Consider the following 20,842-nt stretch of genomic DNA (forward strand, 5'->3'; position numbering starts at 1 on the left):
AACAAAAAAGAAGTCATAATTTTTTTGAAAGTGTGGAGGAGAAAACAAAAATTAATTAAAAAAAAAAAACAGTGTGCTCAAGGGTTAAATATGTTAAAGGTATAAATAAGGTTCAGTAAGGCAGTGTTTTTATTTGAAAGCTAAATGCTAGAACAAGGGGGCAACAATATTTTACTGAAAGCATAGTAAATGCTCGGAACAAGCTTCCAGCAGACGTGGCTGGAAAATCAAGAATAAATGATTTCAAACGGCTTAGGATAAACATAGATCTATCCTTAGCGAGAAATAAAAAGGAACCAATATAAGGGCAGAATAGACAGACTATGTGGTGTTTTTATGCTGTCAATTTTCTGTGTTCCTAAGGGACGATACGTTGCATATTCAGACATGTTGTTTAGAGAACTAGCATTGTATTTGGCTGCAATTTACTTGACGGTGCACAGCTTGCTCATCAGAATGATTCTTGTCATCCTCCTCTGACCCCTTTCATCATCGAATTATTTACATCCATAGGCTCCCCTTTTGCTGGATATTTTTCCTTCACACAATTCCTGGTATACTTGACACTGTTGCTCAAGATATCTTCAAACGGTTGGCAGTTTTTGACATACTGGCCTCAGCTACTCTAGCACCAATGACCATGCCTCATTTGAAGTTACCCAGATCACTTTGCTTTCCCATTCTAATGTGCATAGACATGGAATATGATCTACAGAAAACTTGTTTACTTGGTTTTATTCTGCACTCTGAGGTCATGTGTATTATTTCCTTACAAAAAAAGGCAATCAAAATTGCTATTTATATACATTTATAATGGGTTCTGTCAACTTTTAAGCTTTCTGAGACTTTAGCAGTATCCTCTACATGCTCACTGGTATATCAACATGTCCTACATTGCTGCAAACCATTTAGGTGAAAGCCCAGTCTGTATAAGTCTATAAGCCAATAAAGGGGTATTCTGGGCTGTTACTATTGATGACCTACCGTCAGGATAGGTCATCAATAGTTGATCGACGAGGGTCCACCGCTTCAGTTCTCGCTGATCCTCCTGGCCACTGTCAGTGCAGTATGACCAGACATTGTCATCAGTAGTTACGACCTGGAAATGTAAAAGGAAGTATCACTTCCATTGATTTCCGTGGGAGCAAACCTTTTATCACACTTTCAGCCCTGACCACCGATGATATCTGGCCCTGCTGCACTGACAGTGAGACAGCTGTTTGCTGGGGATCCTGAGCAGCAAAGCCTTGCAGATCAACTATTGATGACCTGAGTATAGAACATCAATAGTAAAAGCCTGGAAGACCCCTAACAGGTAATCAAATGCCTTAGAGAAGTCATATACATTAGATATAGACATGCGCTCTGAGCGATACTCGCTCCTGTGTAATAGCACAGGAGCGAGGTTCACTGGGACACACTGTCAGGGATAGCTTGCCGGACAGTTCGTCCCATTTGAATGGGCCTTTATGGAGCCCTTTAATGTCACTAGTAATAAGGGAGAGATTGTGACAACTTCCTAGACTTTTTCACAACTGTAGGCCTCCAGCACACTTGCATATTTGGGGTGGGGTGCTGTCTCAGTTATTCCAGGGACAGCACAAGGCCCCATTAAAGGAATTCACAGCAGAATACAGGTGATACTATTGTTTCAACTCTATCCTGCTCCCTGATGACAGGCGGGGTATGAAGAACGCAGCTGTCAGCTGCGTTTTTTATACCCCACACGGAGCGCTCAGCTGTATAACAGCCGGGCTCTCTGTGCACAAAACAAGCAGGGCCACCCTACTTGTCTTCTGCATCTTCCGCTCAGAGCGCTCGGCTGTATAACAGCCAGGCACTTGGAGCGAGGAACACCTGGATGCAGAAGGCAAGCAGTGACACCCCGCTTGTCTTCTGCATCCTCCGCTGGGAGCATTCTGCTGTATGATAGCCAGTGCTCCCAGCGGGGAACAGCTAGATGCAGAGAACAAGCCCCCCCACCGGAGCGCAAAGCGATAGTACATGTAATGGTGTGCGTGTGCTGTCCAATGTGAGTTGCGCCCAAGTCCTTCTGGTGCAACTGACATACACAGGCAGTGTGCCAGAGTCTTTTAAGGGTAGTCCTAAATGACATCTGATTACAAAGCCACTAGCTGATGGTGCTGGTTAAACCTAACAGTAATACATGTTCACATTGAATCAATCTGACTGGAAACAAATTTTTAGCAGCCCCTCAGAAAAGAGGACTCCAAGCAGGGTACAAAGAAAAGTGTTGTCCTGATGAGACACCTTTGAAACAGATCAAGAACAAAAATTAAATACAGGTGTACTACGTATTTAAGAGTGTAATCATACGTAGCAGATTTGCTACAGATTTTTGTTGGAGCGGGCCAGAGATCTCTTCCAGCCGACAGCGTCCATTCACTGCAAACAGGCAGTCATTCAAAGATGGAACAACTCCTGTTTACACCGAGTGACTGATCTGAAACAAAGTGACTTGTTACTACTCAGTGCAATTTCAAGCTCAGTACCCTGTCAGGGCCTGTGTGCATGCAGGCCGACATTCAAATGATTATTCAGGCGATTATCAGCTTGTGTAAAAGGTACCTAAATGTAGAGTGAATTCTCCTGTAAGACCAGTTGAGTTTTGCAACATTTTCAATAGAAATATTTGTAGAAATGTTCATATTTCATAGTATTTTTTTAAACCCCCTCAAGGACCATGGGCCTAAAGAACCAGATGCTTTTTAAGGATTTTATCCATGGTGGTGGTTTTACTGCCCTATTTGTTTTTCTTCAGCTACCTAAATTATTTTTGCGTTTTTATATATATTTATTTTATATCTTTTTTTACAGACTTTCATTTCCATTTTTTAGTTAAAAAGCTAAAAAAAAAAAAAAAAAAAAGGTTCTTTTTAAAATTAGTATACTTATGCTATAATAAAGTATGGGAATGTGTCCCTCATTTTGTTTTGGACGCTTTGATATATAATTTGTATAGTTTTGCATTTGGCAACGGCTTTGGTTGGAATCAGCAGTTAGTTGTTTTCTTCATGTATATATTTTTATTTTGTAAATTTTTTTCACTTATTTTTTACCATCTGTTTCCCCCATGATGTCATATAAGACCTCTAGGAGTCAGTCACATTTTTTATTTTTATTTCATACTTTTCCACTGTAGCTGGGGCATGCATAGAAGCCACAGTTACAGGGGAAAATAACCGCCTGTAGTGGCAATAGTCACTAACAGTCTTTAGTACATAGCGCTCATTGAGAACTATGTCACTTGAAAAGAAGGAGGCAGAAGTGGTTGAAAAACACTCCTCCCTTCTCCTCTGGGTCCTCAGATATGCCTGACAGCCGATAACCTGACCTGACCTTTTCCTGCTTGATTGAATCGTACGCTTTACTTCTATCGACTGCACCAAGCACTGTATATTTACCACACTTGGTCCTTAAGGGGTTGAATTATATTATAACACACTCTAGATATTTTTTTTTCCCTACGTTTTTTTGTCTACAGGTTTCTTAATAGAACGTGAAAACCACTGAGAAAATACCTACAAAAATGCCACTAGAACCCTTTAAACTGGTGCAGTTTTAACATGTATTTAAAAAATAACTATTGGGTAGCCCTAGTCTCATCATGCGCTTACAATTCTGACAGGTACCACTCTACAAAACCATTTTAGGCAAGGGTGTTTTGATCATTGTTTGCCCATACTTTAGTCCTTTTTGCACAATGCGTACATAATTTCGTGATCAGTCTGTTATCCATAACCACAGACAGGGCCTGCTGTAGGTCAGTCACCAACACAGTCCATATAGGAGCATCCAATCCAGGCAATAATTCAGCAGTATCCAGACTGTGGGCAAAAGACAACCTTTTAAAGTCAAACATCTTGGAGAATGAATATTAACATGGATGGCTCAAGTGAGAAGTGGGTGGTGATACACTACACATCTCCAATTGGACTTAGAGTAGGTGTTTAATATCAACACTTTCATACAAGTGGCCTTCGTGTTCATAACCGCATTCAGCTTTCCCTCTAAAAAATGCAAAACCTCAATTCTTGTTGCCTACTTGTTCTCTAAGACAGGTTAGAGAACAGGGACCCAACTGTGTTTCATTAAACACAGCAAGGATGCAATCCTTCTAGTGCCAAGACAACCTCTGCATCTGTATCCATAGAATTGGAAACATTTTCACAAATAATCGGTTTATCCACAGTATATGTTTAGTGTGCTCTCTGTAAAACAGTCAAGCACTGAAAATATTAATCTCTAGCTTTTTTTTAAGTCATGTGGTATACTATATAATTGTGCTTTGTGTGTAAAAGAGAATATGCACACGGCAGCTTTATTACAAATATATCTGAATTTAGACAAATGGAAATTATCTTCAGAAATTTCTGCAACAAATCTGTAGCGCATGAACATATAGAATGTAGCATCCACAGTTGGTGTAGGGGGTAAGCAGAGGGACTATAGGGATAATAGACTTTAAAAAATGAGAGCTGTGAAAACTAATCCCATGCTCTGCAGCTATTGGCTAAAGCTGAACTACACACTTTACTCTGTACCGAGCCCTTGCATGCATTTTGTATGTAATGCAGAGTACATTCAGCTCACTATCAACTTCCATCATTACGTTTGAGGTCAGGAAAAAGGGTGCAGAATTATTTCGACACGGTTGCTGTACAGCCCAGTAACATGAAGCCACACAACATGGAGAGCTAAAAGCAGCAGTTATTAGAACACTATGTGTTCTGATAATTTGTTGATGGAAAACAAATTGTCACATTGGGGATTATTGGAGACTTGCCGAAGGTTTGTTAAATTTTTCAAAGTATTTTTTTTCTTCCAATCTAGAGCAAAGGGAGAAAAACTTTGTGAAAATATGAAAACTTCTAACAAAATCTACTGGGGAAATATATGAAAGATTATATTTGTGTATGATAGAACTGCACTTGGTTTGTTAGTGATGTGTTATCACCCTTCCCAACACTGAAAAGAGAAGGGCGGATGGGATAGTAACAGATTTAGGGGGGGGGGGGGGGGGGGGGGAAATCAACTTAAAAAGGGGCTATGAATGGGCATCACACCGAGTCACCTATATTGTAAAACAACTAACCAGCCAATACTCACGGCTCCCCGCTCTTCTTCCGCTGCCGGCTGCCATCTCCCTGCTGAGGATATGTTTACAGGCTGCAGTCAGCCTGTGATGTTATGTAAACAACTTGCAGCAGCCAATGACAGCGCTCATTATTGCTGAGCGCTGTCATTGGATGGAGAAGCAAGTTTGTTTACAGGCTGCAGTCAGCCTGTGATGTTCTATAAACAGCACGGTGGAGACCAGGGAACGATTGAGGAGATGGATCAGACATTTTATTATTTTACAGCATGGGAGATCCTGTGAGATGCCCTTACATAACTCTGACAAGCCTTTTAAGATATTGATATTCATATTGTGCATTTGGAAAACACATTCTCCCCTTCCCCCGCAGGTTTGTTCTGTATAAAAAAGGAAAAAAAAGGTAGATATTGTCTGTGGTGCCAAAGTTCTATTGCATACAGAGTAACTTGGAGTTGGGGAATCACAGAAAATGTAAACAGTAATGGCATATGATACATGACCCTAGTAGATTAATTTAACTCATTTGGAAAAATTGGCCTGGAGTGTCACTTTAAGATACTCTGCAGACAGCTAGCTGTAATGCGTGATGTGCACTCAAAGCAAAATTAAGTAAATGGAGATGGGCCGCAATACTAGACATAGCACATGGACAAAAGTGGCACTGCTTATGGAAGGGGTGATATTTTTCTAAACTCCAAAAACCACTTTAACCTCTCAAGGATGCAGCCTAGTTTGGCATTTATGTATGCAACAATTTTGGGGGATTTTCATAAAGTATTCAAGAGCTATAACTTTATTTTCAATCGACATAGGCATGAGGTTTGTTCATTGAATGGCAACTTAGAGTTTTTATTGCTACAGTCTTGGTATAAATGTATTGTATAAAATTCATTTTTGGGGGGAAAAGGGTAAAAAAAATGGCAGAATTGAGGTTTACCATGTTTGTCATGCGACAAATGACAGGTTATCTATGGATCAGTACAATTATGATACTAAAATTTCTTCTAAGATTTTTCCACTTTTGCCAAAAACAAACCCCTCGTTTGCAAATTATTTACTTTTGGCATCATTGCATTGAAAGATCCATAACTATTTTTCCATCAACAAAGCCGTGCAAGAGGGTTTTTTTTGTCCCTGATGAGCTGGAGTTTATTAGTACCATTCTGTGGAACATACAGTTTTAGATCACCCTTATTGCATTTTCTTTGTAAAGCAAAATGAACAAAAATAGTGGTTTGCCTTTTTTAGTGTCTGCAATGTAAGGGGGTGGGGGAGGAATCATTGGCCATGTTGTTGTGGATGCAGCAATATCAAAACACCTATTTTTCATATTTTTGCAAAAAAATTTTTACTTTTTAGCCTGGGTTCACACAGGGCGGATTTGCCGCAGACTGCCGTTGCATATCTGCACTGCGGCAAAACCGCTGCATTTGCAGTGCAATGCAGCACAAGTGAGATTTGCCAAAAAGCTGTTCTCACAGTGCGGATGTTTTCCGCACAGCCGCAGTGCGAAAATGCAACTGCGTCGCGGTTTTAAAAGATGCAGCATGTTCATTCTTTGGTCTTTTTCGCAGCGCTTTTTTGTCCATAGACCTCTATGGACGCAGCCAAAATCGCACCAAATACGCGACAAAAGTAAAAAAATGCTTGCGGATCTTTCCGCACGAAAATCCGTAAGCCCAAATTAACCTTTGAAGCGGTTTTGCCGCAGAAAAACCGGAAAAACTGCGACAAATCAGTCCTGTGTGAACCCAGCCTTAAACTGTCTCTCTAGGGAACTTGAGCCTGTGATCTTACAGTGGTGTTAAGAAAATAGCTGTTCATTAACCTGATAAATCACCATTTGGTAAAAGTGACATTCGCTTTTCGTCTGAACACCATGTCTATTGTTTTTAATTGGACCTTTAAAAAAAACAAAAACATCGCATGGCACTCGCACGCTGTGCGATGGAAACACTTGTTATCTTCTGACACGTGGAAAACACGCACTTGAGGATCACAATTTCACAGAAGTGATGCGTGAAGCTTTTGAATGAAAAACGCCTTAGATCCCTGTGAAAAATGCACATTGCAAGTGCGATATCAGTCCGAGTTTCTCAGCCCAATATCGCACTTACTTGTGTAAATTAACCTGAGGAGTTGACTGGTGGAGTCATTTATTCTGCAGAACAGCAGCTGTTAAAATTAGCCCTAATTTTAGAGAGCCGAAAAAGCACAGTACAATACAACAAAATCTCATTCAGTGCGCAAAAGAGTTGCGGAGGCGTGTGCAAGTGGCCATACACGCGTGTGAAGGAGCCCTTATATTACATTTTCACCAGTGTTTTGTAAGAAAATGCATCATTCCAGACGTTGTGATGAAGGAGGTACTTTGATTAAAAGTTGGAGAGTGAAAAACAGAAGTGAAACAAATTAGAGGCTGCTCAGCTAACAGGATTTCAAATGCCTGGAAGTGGCACCCCAAACCTGAAAGACCCAGAAGGCAGCAGGGAACTACTGTTTGAACGGATCCAAGAACAGCAAAAATAGAACTCAGCCAATGATCAGCTCCAGAAAGATCACCGAAAATCTGCACTTACCACTGATTATTGCTACAATCAGAAGTGAAGCCGAGTTAGCAGCAAGAGCCCCCCACAAATGTATTTATTTTTTTAAACAAAGCAAAAAGTCCTGAAAAGGTTAAAATTTAAAAACAGACTGACTGACCAAAAGAGAAATGGCTCATTATATTGTGGCCTAATGAAAGTAAAAATTGTTCTTTTGCATCTACTGGCCGTAGACAGCATGTCGGAAGAACCCCAAGCACGGAATTGAAGCCACAGTACACTGTGAAGACAGGATAGCATGGGGTGCAAAAATCTTTTTCATACCATGGTGTTAAGCTTCTTTATTGCATTCAAGGGTATATGGATCAGTTTTAATATATCAAAATACTGAGTTCATGTTACCCTATTCTGAAGAAATGCCCTTGAAATGGGTGTTTCAACAAGACAATGACCCAAAAGACACTGGCAAGTGAACATCTTCGTTACAAACAGGATTGAGCTAATGGAATGTCCAGCCCAATCACCTGCCCTCAATTCCATAGAAAACTTGCAGGCTGACACCAAAATGCAGTTAAGGCAAAACCAAAAGCTGCAGAAGAAGTGTGGAATGCAGCAGTTGGTATACTTTATAGAAAAATGTTGCCACTGCTATTTTTTCTGAACAGCCAAAAATTCCTCTTTACCTTCTGAGCGACTTCACATGAGCGCATGCCTTAGCGCAACGTACTTGTGCTATGAACGAGGCTTTTTTTGCATGCAGATTGGAATTTTTTTGATTCTCGCAGGGCATGTTTTTCTGCGCACAGGACACAAACACACCCCGATTTAAATGGTTAGTTCCCATTGTGTTCTTTTCCTGCAGAATTGTGTAGCTTATTTGTGCACCTCCCATAGACCCCTGGCATATGCTCTCGTCAATTGGAAATTCATGTGTTTTTTTAATGACCAATGTTACTCTAAAACTTTATGTGAAAGTCGCTGCTGATCGTATCTGGCGGACCACCAGGGTGTACACATGCAATGAGTCACGATCAGCAGTGGCTTTGACTGCGCACAGCATAGGAATGGCAGGGAAGGCAAGTATATGACTCACATGCCCAAACTCTGCATGGCAGCTACCATGTGCCCATAAATTTAGCTTATGAGGTTCAAAAGAGCTGACTGACTTTATATGCATTAAATGTCAAATTTCAAACCCAATACTCCATAAGTAGATGGCAATGTGCTTTCATAATATGGTATTTTACTATACCCTTATTTATAGCATAAGATATTGTATTTAACATTTTGTATGCAAAATACTAATAGTGCTAATTGCCATTTGACTTTTCTGATTTTGTGCCTTTTTATGAGGAAATGTGTTTGGATACATTTGAGTAGAAAAAAAATGGCACTGGTTCATGAATCTAGGAAAAAAATAATTTACTAGTGAACTCAAACATTATCCAGGGAAACGTTATCCTCGTGATCACATGCACATAAATCACTAAAAGTAAAACATGATTACAATAACATTTTTCACTGTACAACAATGGAACATTTTGCAGTCTTTATTTGTTAAATAAAAACTATTCGGTGAACCAACTAAAACAAAAAAAAAAGTTAATACAATACACGTGTCTGTGTTCTTCATTCATGCTTGCAGAGGAAACAATGGAAAACAGACAAAATTTCAGCACCTCAGTGATGGATTAAGGATGTTGATACAGAAACATTCTGTTACAAAAAATTTAAAAAAAATAAAGGAGCACATAAAACCACAACTGAGACATCAACTCTGTAAGGAAATACCATGTCTGTAAGGGTCCTAAGTTGCTCAGATGAACCCATTATAAACAGAATGACCCGCTGGGCCTGGCCAGCCCAGTGGCGATCATCGCTGAGTAAATGGAGGAGCAGCCGAGGGATCATTCTGGCTGCTTCCACTCACAGTAATCAGGCAGTTATTCATAGAGGTTTACATGGGCCAATCATCGTTCAGTTTTATGCCTGTATAAACTGAATGAACGATAACCGAACAAATCGCGGAGTCTGTGCATGCGTTTACACTGAACAATAATCATTCAGATTCGCACTGGATCGTGGGAATCCAAACAATTATCGGCCCTTGTAAAAGGGCCCTAAGAGACATGTTGCATCTACAGAATTAAATCATGGCTGAGTAGGAAGTAGCTCCCAGAAATAACGGAAAAAGAGTCAGCCCAATATCTACAATAAGGATAAGACGACTGTTATGAGCTAGTGCAATACAAGTGGTTGTCAACTTGAAGCATGTTAACTCTTAGGCTATTTTCAGCATTTTTTTATCAGTTAAAGGATCCATCCTTTCTTTTCAGAACCAGAAAAAAAAAAGTATAATGAGTTTTGAAATCTAGCTCTAGTTTACGATTATACATGCACAGTTGCATTAAACAGATCCATTAAACATAAGCATAAACAAATGGAATAGTTTCCATTTGTGTCTGTCCTCCATTGACAGAGATGTTTAAAGGGCCACTCCAGCAAAAACATGTTTTGCCACCCCTACCCATCTCACCCGATTGCCTGACACACCCTGGAGGTCTCCTCTGTATATTGCAGCTACTCCAAGGCAATGCAGTCCCTTGGCTTATGTTTACTTATGTCTATCATGATGGTGAAAATTTTGCATTCAGATCAATCCCTTGATACCATCAGTGCAGCATTAGCTAGAGGCTATGCCATCTCTGTCTGATGGGATGGGGTGTGCGTTATAGTTCCCTATATAAAGCTACAGTCAGGAGGATGAGCTGTGACCTCCTTTATTATAACTGCATGACAGGAGCTGTATGATCATCACCAGTAACTGACAGGAGATTGTGTCCCATTTTAGGCAGTTTCTGTGGTAGGTTTATATAACAGCATCAGATTACAGTGAAACTGACTAGAAACTTCACACATAAGTAGATCTGAGCTGTTCAGAACTGAGATTACATGATTTGAGGAGAAAGTTTCAGATAGAAAAGAATAACTAAGGTAACATCAGCTCACTTATATATTCTAGGGAGCTAGATACACAATGAATTAGGGAAAAAAAAATCACCAGAGTGGTCCTTTAAATTAAAAAAATATTTTTTTGAAACCTCCATTCTGTTTGGTTTCCATTATTTTGGGGGGGAAAAGTCCTGTACATCACTCTTTCTCCCAGCAAAAAGGACTAAAGCAGAGGCAAACTGAAGCAAACAAAAGGAAAGAAGACCCACTGTAGTCAATGGGGATTTTACAGAATGTGTTTTCCCAGTTTTTCTGCTCTTAGAATAGAAAAACAGAAAACAAACATTCATATGAACACAACCTTACTTACTAATCCATCAGTTACAACACAAGCTCTAAAAGCTGGAGGAATTCACAGATCGAAACAGATTTTTCTAGGTATTACAGTAATAGCCAAGGGACAAAGTCCCACTTTTCAGCCGATTTATGACCACATGGGTTCCATTTTATAACTCTGAACTGTAACAGAAGTTCAAGGTTAAGAATTAGAAGGCTAAAATTAGGTATAAAAAAATGATGCTATGACATTAGACAAAACAAAAAAGGTGCCAAATTTTCAGCTTCGTCTATAAGTATTAAATGGACAAAGTTTGCTTGGCTTACAAAAACTATTGTCACAGAGTCATATTAGGTGGTACAAAACTGGTAATTAAACATCAACATGCTGCATATTTCAAATCACAAATACTGTTTAATCGCTAGCTTTGCTTATCAAGTGAACTGATTAAGTGAAAGGTTAGATCAGGACTTCATTTTACCACAGGTAGAGCTCAGAACAATACATTGTTGCTTGAAATACCCTTTAACATATATAAAAGATGCAAAATGTAATGAAAGGAAGTGGGGGGGGGGTGTTGGGGGTAAATGTCATGCTTCCCACAAATACATTTCTTTTTCATTACTACATCAAATTATATTTTTTCCCCATGTGAACGGCACAATCTTCAAAGGGCAGGCAAGAAATTACTCCTTAATGATTGTGTTTGTCAAATCAAGCTTTATTGATAAAATGGAATTCAAAACTCTCTGTAGCAGCAACAGACCCAGCCAGTGTAGTTATAATAAAAAGGAAAAAAAAAAACACAATCGACACAACTGATTACTTGTTAATGGATCTGAATGTTTAAATTGTGGGTACATATTTGTTCATAAAAGACTGCATTTTCAGTCACATTTTAATATCAAAAAGAGGAACATTCTGTAATCAAATATGTCCAAGCCAAAAATCAAAGCTGTCAGAACTGAAGGCTGTTCTTCATCCTGAAAAATACTGTACACTAAAGTTACAAGTCTATAAACAATTTAATAGGGACCCCTGCTGGTTATGTTGCTGCTTTTTGTCCAATCTAAAACCACCACGTAATAGTGTTAGATAACTGGTTGCATTACATAACAAGCTAGACCTCCTGTAACCTTTAAAGAAATTTGCAGTCCATAATTAAATATGACAATTTTGTACAAGGACAATTGCACTTTACAAAAAAAAAAAAAAATCATACAACAGAATTTGCTGGAGTCTGATTTACAACATGTATTGTCTGAAAGTACATTAACAGAAAACTCAATTTTACAAAAAAAAAAATATATATTTATGTGTAGAGAAAGGGCATTAGGAAAACAGTACAATATTTCGGGCCATTTGTACTGATGGGAATTTTGATTTTCACCAAGCTCACCCACATCATATTCCCTTCTTTAAATTAAAAAGGTTGAGGATGGACGCTAAGAAGGATCACTGAGGTTGGGCTGTATGTTCATTGAGGATGGATGTAAACTCCATTGCTAAACGGATACATTTACCACATGTCATCAGTTGACGCAGAATCCTTGAAAAGGGAAGAAAAAAAAAAAAAAAAAAAAGGACAACACATTTTAGTTAAACATTTTTAAGTTAACTTTTCATCTACGCAATTTAAAAGCTATTCCCACCTTCTAAACCAATTTGACTGTCCTAATGCAATTGAAATTAAAGACTATGCAACTTAGCAAACAGCCTTTATAAAAATTTCACTTAGTCTACTGCACCCAAATTTTAGCCTTTTAAGGACCAAGCGCAGTAAATATACGGTGCTTGGTCCTGAGCTTTAGTCCTGCACCATACATCTGATATTGGTGGGGATTAAAGCCTCTGCTGTCAGACAGAAGACAGAGAAGGAAGAAGCGGTTTTTAACTGCTTCTGTCCTCCCCTTTCCTGGGTACATAGCACTCGATGAGTGTTATGTACCCGAAATGACCGCTGTTAGAGCAGATCTGCAGGGTCCCAGCAGACCCTGATCAGTTTGGTTAGTGACTTGTCACAAGAGGGAATGTTTTAGCTGTAACTAGGGCTTTGATGGCTGCCCCAGCTACTGTGGAAAAGTGTGGAGGGAAAAAAAAACAAAACAAAAAAAAAACTATGTGAATGACCACCAGGCAGTCTTATATGAGATCATAGGGAACATAGATGTTTAAAAAAAAACTATACATATTATACATCAAAATGTCCGGAAAAAATGAGGAACCCATTCCTCTACTTAATTTTAGTGTTAATATGCAATTTAAAAACACAACTATAAACTTAAAATTTATTAGCTTTTTAATCCTCAATAAAACAAACAAACAAAAAAAAACGCAGAAAAAGTCAGTAAAAAAACATTAAGAATAGCTGTGTGTGTCACGTGGGAAAAAAGAAAAATTTTGGTAGCTGAAGGAAAAAAAAAAAAAAAAAGATATAGGGCAGTAAAAGCACTATATGGGTAAAATCCCTAAAAGGTGTCTGGTCCTTTAGGGCCAAAATAGCCTGGTCCTTAAGGGGATAATAGTAGCAATACACAAATCCTTTATTTGGTAGGATGGCAAGTACTGTGGGCCAGATGGAAGAAAGTATGGCTTAAGGAGGACACTACACAGGGTTTTCAGTGTGATACGGCTGGGCTCATGGGAGTGCATCTTGCAGTGTGCCAGCTGTGAAATAAACGTGCAAGGCACACAGCCAGTATGCGTACTGGCTGCATACCACTCAGCGCCATGTACTATCTTGACATGTATGTGCGTAGGATATCTGCCAAGATAGAACATGCTACAACTTTTCTTGTGTGCATATTTTGTCCAATACATGAGAGGTAACATGGCTACCTATGGTAGAGTGGCACAGCATATTCTGTGAGCAAAACACATGCAAGGAAGCTGCAATACTGACACACTCATGAGAGTCTGGTAGGTTCAGAAAATATATACACAAAACTTACAATTCTTCAATGTTTCCTAATTGAAACTGTTCAGGTGACGCACCTCATCTCCTATTACAACGAGTCTACAGGGACAGCCATTTGTAGCCAGCTGTAGAGATAGTGTTTATACAGCACTACAAGTGACCCATGATTGGCTGGCCTGCTCACATGACAATCACAATGCCAGATCTTAAAAGGCGTTTCGAAGTTTATTTTTCTAAAAATAGGGCATAACAGATCCCTTACAGGTTTTCATACAGAAATGAACCAAGGAGGAAGGAGAAGTATAAGATTTAGCTATTCCTTTTGAATCCATGTCTGGCTTTAGGTTGACAAACTGCCACAAAAACCTGTGGGATCAAGGGTATTTGTATCCATCTTGGATTCCATACTGGAGCTAGCCCTGTATGTGCAAGCTCCCTTTACAGAATATAGCAGAATGGGAGACCGAGAAAGGCGCGATCTACTATTATATAGTTATCCATGCTGCTGTACTCTAACATTTAAAGTAAGAATCGTAAAAATGAAATTAAAGTTTGTTTTTGCAAATTCTTGTTTATGATTAATTTTTTCTTGTACAAGAATCTTCACAAATTTTATGAGACAAGACTAAAAACAATATACTTACAGTGTCATCATTTCTATATGGGTTCAGTTTGTTGTACACTGCTTCAATTACACTCCGCCTAAATCAAATTGTGAAAATTAGCAATCATAACAGTATTGTAAACAACAAACATGGGACACGACTCACTAGATAATGATCAAATTGGTTATCAAAGAATGCAATAATTTAACCAAACTTCTGTAGGACTTTCTGCTAAAAGCACTTAACAGTATCAACATGTGTTCAGATTCTTAATTACATGCTTCCTCCACTAATATGTACCTATAAAAGCAAAAGTTCACTTTTAGGCTGGAAACGCACACTTGGTTTTTGAACCAATGCCAAAAAAAACAGATCCAGCAGGCAAGACCGGTACAAGTACTTTCATTAAATTTCTGAAGGCTTTTGAATCCACTGAAAAACTGCATGTTTGATACCAGCCTTAAGGCCTCGTTCAGACATGTGTTTTTGCGCACAAATAGCCACGCAAATAGATTGCATCTATTAGAACCAATGGTTTCCTACTGAAGCGTTCACACAAACGATTTTTAGACGTGCAAAATACTCACATCTGCAAAAGATAGATGCGTGCATTGTAGCCACGCGTGCCCTAAGGTCCGTGCTGCGAGAACAGATAGGACCTGACCTGTCTTTGGTGCGTGTTGCGCAGGAGTTCCTATTGACTCCTATGGGATCTGGATTAATAGGCAGTACAGTTTGTGTGAACACGTACATTTTGCACAAATGTAGATCGTGCCTTTAGCATCGTTCACAAGATTTTTATATATGCGAGACGCGATTTTTGCGTGGCTATTTGTGAGCAAAAAAAAAAAAAAATACTTATCTGAACGAGGCCTAACCGTAAAGATTTACTTTTGCGCCATTTAATTATTAGTAGCATATAGTGGCAGAAGCTATGCATTTACAGTAATTATTGGTATTAGCAGGATCACTCACAGGTCAGACCCCAAAATATAGCCACAACAGTAGCTTGCATTTTAGTGCATAAAGCAAAGCAAGGTTTATTTCTTTCTAAATGCAAGTCAACCCATTTTACAATTCCTCCAGTAGGAAAGCTGAGGCAAAGGAGGTTAAAAGGGCTACTTTTCTTTTATTATGTAGCTATCCCCCCAGTATATTTAAGTATAGTTAATGTTACTTTGGTTAGTTATTCCTTTCTATCTGAAACCCCTTGGACACTCTTGCCTCTGATGGTCATGTGATCTCAATGCTGACCAAGCTCATATCTACTTTGGATTATGCTATCTGAAACGAGTCAGCTTTACAGTCTATTATGCTGTTAAATGGACCCTACCACAGAAACTGCCTAGAAGGGGGACACATACACTCCTATCTGTTACTGATACAGCTATAACAGTCATTCTCCTGACTGTATACTTCTAGGTCTAGGAACACTAAGTGATCACGATGCCAACCCCCAAACTTCAAGCGTGTGTAAAAACATAACAGCATCACAGAAGAGGTCCATAGAAGTATTGATGCATTATTTAAATTATCCCAGATACATAAAGTGCAATGTTTCAGTAAGTGTGTCTCTATCAAGCATGCTTTAGAAATGCAGTCTTGCCCAAACATCGCACTTTATGCGTCTGAAATGATTTAAATAAAGCAGCAATACTTCTATGGACCTCTTCTGTGATATCTTTGCATATGCTTGTATACTTATGGTCTGTAGCTTATTGAGAATATAGAAGGTAATCATAACTAAACTGCCCCCAGCTAATGCATCATTGGATAGATTTGAAAGTTTAAAAAAAAAACAAAAAAAAACAACTCTTAAGATAGGGCCTGATAAGCAGATGAAACTGAATTACTATATACATTATAAATTTATTACCGCTATTTGGCTCAGTCATAGAAGCCAAACAATGAAAAGAATGGAAGTGCCGAATGCAGCACTTTGGACATGAACTGCACTCAAAGGACCTCATTGGCTATACTGGAGTCCGCTGGGGTTCAGTTATGCCGCTCAGAATTTTCCCCAGGATAAAAACAGAGCTTTTTGTGCTGGGATGCTGTGCCAGAGGCTCCGATGCAGATGGCAATAGAACTTTATTTGGATTTTATGAAGAGGTGGGTAACTACAAGGCTTTAATATAAAAGGCGCTGTCCAATATCAAGGGGTTGTCAAACTGTAAAACTGTTGATGGTCAATCCTCAGGATGCATCACCAACAGTAGATCATAAAAAGTGGCCACTAAGTGATAAAAAGTTCCCTTGCGCTACTATAAGCCTGTAGAAATAGGGGGAAAAAAATTGTGAACTTACCTCACTACGACTATTTATCAACAGTAGATCGGTTTGGGTCACCCAGGATGCACCCTTATCAGCTGTTCACAGAGCCACTGCGATTGTGCATTGAGCAGATTACTACAGGACAGCTCCGTTCCCATTGCAGTGACCCAGTTTTGGTATTGTAGGCCAAATTCCTCCCATTGAAATGAACGGGCAAAGGAACCTGCTAATCTACTATCGATTACCTATTCTGATGATAGGCCATCATTAGTTCACAATTTAGCAACCCCTTTAAGTGGTACAAAAGGGCCCAGTACTGTAAAGAAAGTCAGTTACAGCTAGGATACGTGAGCTATAACAGGTGTATACAACCGTAGAATTCAGGACCCACCACTACGGTTCTAGAAGCAAATTATTTTTAAAGCCAAAATAGACCTCTAATAGATAGCAATCCAAAATGTCATGCGCCAACAGCAAAATTCCTTGGCTCCTTGAAAGAAAGACCCCAAGTTGGAAGAGAAAAAAAACTACATCAATGGACTCTATGCAGTATTTGTGAAGAAAAGTTCAGTTGAGGGAAACATAAGAGAAAAAAAACAGGAACATACAAAATAAAGGATTAGATGACACGGAAAAACAAAACAAAAACCACAAAAAAATTGCACTTTGCACAACACACAAAACTGATCATGCTACATAAAATATATGCCACAATTTATAAAAAATACGTTTACTACTCTCTAACCCCCCCCCCCCCCCTCAAAAAACCCTTACTTATTGTAAGGCTGGGTCCACACATGGTGGAATTTTTCCAAAAAAACATGCGTTTCAGGTGGTTTTCAACGCTGTCCATTCAAACTGTGAAATCTGCTGTAAAAAGCCACAATATCATGGACATGACGCAAATTTAAAAGTCTGGAGCACGGTCATTTTTCAATGCAGATTTTCCTATGATCTGTGGATGGGGTTTCAACATGTATTTTACGGAATTCTGTTTTAGTTCTTATGCATGTTAAAATTCATAAACCGTTTAAATGTCAAATTATCAAGCATCTTCGATTAAGAAAAAAAGTTCTACATGTAAAACTTGTTTCCTTAAAAGGAGTTTCTGGCAACCAGTGCATTACTACAGGTTCCAGGAGCTGAAACCCATGGCGATCAGCAATAAACAGCCTGAAATTTCTTATGGAGCGACCACTAAAAAGAGAAAGGCAGCGTTGCATGCCAACTGGTCCCCAATTCATCAGACAACATGTAATATATATGATCGCAATAAGTCTACCAGGGCCAACTACACTGTACTTGCTCTGGTTTATAGCAGTGCCCCCAAACATAACTTCCATATGTAATGCTAGACAGAGAAAAACTCATTTCTGAAGACCCTTTAAAGTTCAGAAGGATGCAAAAGCAGTAGATCATTAAAACGTATTTTAAAAAATGTGGCATAGTTATTCCTACACACAAATTTAACAAAAATCACAAAATGCTCAAGTTAACTCACTTGCTTGCCAAATCACCTCCAGGTGGGAGGTTAGGGATGGTCTCAGTGGCTAATGTATGCATCACATGGACTAAGTCCGGTACACCTTCTTCACCCTGCTTCTTTATGATCTCTAGGAATTAGAAGTACTCGTTTTGTAAGTGCTATTCAAATGTAACCAGCGTAAAGTACAGCTAACCATTACAATCATGCAAAGGAACGCATTATCTCGCAACAGGATACGATGCCTTCCGTGTGTCATTAAAAACCAATAAATTAATATTTTATTCTACAGATAAATATACCTCATCTGAGCCAATACACCGTTTTACACATCATTTTTTCTGTAAGAAAATCATCCACACACCAATGCTCTTCCAATTAAAAAAAACAAAACATTTTTACACAATAATGTTTGGTTCTGAATAAAATGCAAAGATATCAGATTTGTTTAGCCAAATTATTTTATTGTGTAAAGTTAACATCTAGATTGAATCTACAAGGTTCTATTGCTGCAATTAAATATACAAAAATAAAAAGTATGATCTCTAAACAATAACATCCTGGAAGTTTACAAGTAACAATCTCCACTGAACATGTTCATTAATTAGATTAGTAAACTATATAAACATATGACATAAATACAGGTGACAAAATTAAAAAAAAAAAGCCAACAAAAAGGAAATTAGAATACCCCACAAACAAGTTATCACACATCCCCAAGCCTAAAATTTCTACTTTCCCATTCAATAACTAAGAAAATGTTTTGTGCTGCAGCTAAGAGGCATAATATTAAAGGGGTTCTCTGCTTTTTTTCACTGATGACCTGTCCACCACTCGCGGACCCTATCCATCAGCTGATCGTCCAGCCTACTGTCCAGTGCAGCAGGCCAGATGTTGTCATAAGCGAACAGGGGGAGGAAGTGCGGGGTGCAGGTTTCACTCCCAATGAAATCAATGAGAGAGCCACACTGTTATCCTACGTCCTCTAGCTGCACTAGACAGCAGGCCAGATGAACAGCTGATAAAAGCCATCAGAAAAAAAGGGAAGGGGGGGGGGGGGGGAGGAGGACATAACCCCTTTAAATACTAAAGTTGCTAACTTAGTGTTAAAAGCCTTTGCCTTTCCTGCATAGTTGACCTAAAAGATAAAATGCAAATTATTTTGTTTGGTGGGGGTCGATTTTCCTATACCTTTTACCTGAAAGGTTTAACAATTCTACAAGACACTTTCCAACAGTGGACACAAACTGTCTCTGTACATCAGGTCTTCTGGAGTATAACCAACAGCAGTTCAGGTAGACCCATCACTAATACTGGATGAAAAATGTTCAAGCGTTAGAGGTCAAATCTAACTGTTCTGCTGTCTGAGCACAGTGTATGCTGACATTTCATAGCCCGGTCCCTTCTGATAGCTCTATGAAAACACATCCCGTGGGCAAGTTTGTCAACTGCTGACCAAGCCCACATCAGGTTAAAAAGTGCTTCATGTGCTTTAAATAGGCAGATTGCCTAAAAACTGATAAAACATATAGGTCTGGTGACTCTGCTCTCCTCCACTGGCATTAGTGAATGGAATAGATTTACAAGAGCTCAGTTCTGTGCAAAACTAGGATCAGGATAGGCAAGTATACACTTGGTTTTAACAAAGCCATGCCTTTTGGAATCGATTTCTAGGGTAAAGCGTGTTGCCGATTGGTCTTCATTTTGTTAAAATAAAGTGTATACTTACCTTTCCTGGCTCTGTGCCAAACCTTTAAAATGGAGCTAGAGCTCCTGTAGATATATTCCATCCTTCATTTGGAGATAAAGTCTGCTGCAGATCCGCATCAAATAGTATGGACTCATCGAATTTTTCCATTACAGAAAATCCGCTACATGTGAATGCACCCTTAAAGGGGTTGTCTCGCGAAATCAAGTGGGGTTATACACTTCTGTATGGCCATATTAATGCACTTTGTAATATACATCGTGCATTAAATATGAGCCATACAGAAGTTATTCACTTACCTGCTCCGTTGCTGGCGTCCCCGTCGCCATGGTTCCGTCTAATTTCGGTGTCTTCTTGCTTTTTTAGAAGCGCTTGCGCAGATGGGTCTTCTCCCTTCGGCTCCGCTCTGCAGCATGGGTGTTTTGGCTCCGCCCCCTTGTACGCGTCATCGCATAGCTCCGCCCCATGACGTGTGCCGGTTCCAGCCTCCTGATTGGCTGGAATCGGCACATGACGGGGCTACGCGATGACGCGTACAAGGGGGCGGAGCCAAAACACCGATGGTGCCGAGCGGAGCCGAAGGGAGAAGACCCATCTGCGCAAGCGCGTCTAAAAAAGCAAGAAGACACCGAAATTAGACGGAACCATGGCGACGGGGACGCTAGCAACGGAGCAGGTAAGTGAATAACTTCTGTATGGCTCATATTTAATGCACGATGTATATTACAAAGTGCATTAATATGGCCATACAGAAGTGTATAACCCCACTTGATTTCGCGAGACAACCCCTTTAAGGTTTAACTATACACGTTTTCGTCCATCACTGTGCTGGTTAAAGCAGCATAGCTGGATTATAACTTCTAATCTGTTCACCAAACACCTGAACCAAATCGGATATAAA

The 20,842-nt window shown here is 39.3% G+C and overlaps 1 protein-coding gene across 1 annotated transcript in view; it reads right to left on the reverse strand.

Annotated features, from left to right (window-relative positions):
- Nucleotides 1-9,062: 9,062 nt before the first annotated feature.
- Nucleotides 9,063-20,842, reverse strand: part of PPM1A (protein phosphatase, Mg2+/Mn2+ dependent 1A) — a 43,223-nt gene continuing 31,443 nt past the window's right edge. The window contains exons 4-6 of the mRNA XM_066608210.1: nucleotides 18,252-18,363; nucleotides 14,516-14,573; nucleotides 9,063-12,503 (exon numbers count right to left, since the gene is read on the reverse strand). Coding sequence (XP_066464307.1) covers nucleotides 12,474-12,503; nucleotides 14,516-14,573; nucleotides 18,252-18,363 — 200 coding nt within the window. The 3' untranslated portion in view covers nucleotides 9,063-12,473. The remainder of the gene's footprint in view (nucleotides 12,504-14,515; nucleotides 14,574-18,251; nucleotides 18,364-20,842) is intronic.

This window comes from Eleutherodactylus coqui, chromosome 6 (genome assembly GCF_035609145.1).
Source record: "Eleutherodactylus coqui strain aEleCoq1 chromosome 6, aEleCoq1.hap1, whole genome shotgun sequence".
Taxonomy (NCBI): Eukaryota; Metazoa; Chordata; class Amphibia; order Anura; family Eleutherodactylidae; genus Eleutherodactylus; species Eleutherodactylus coqui.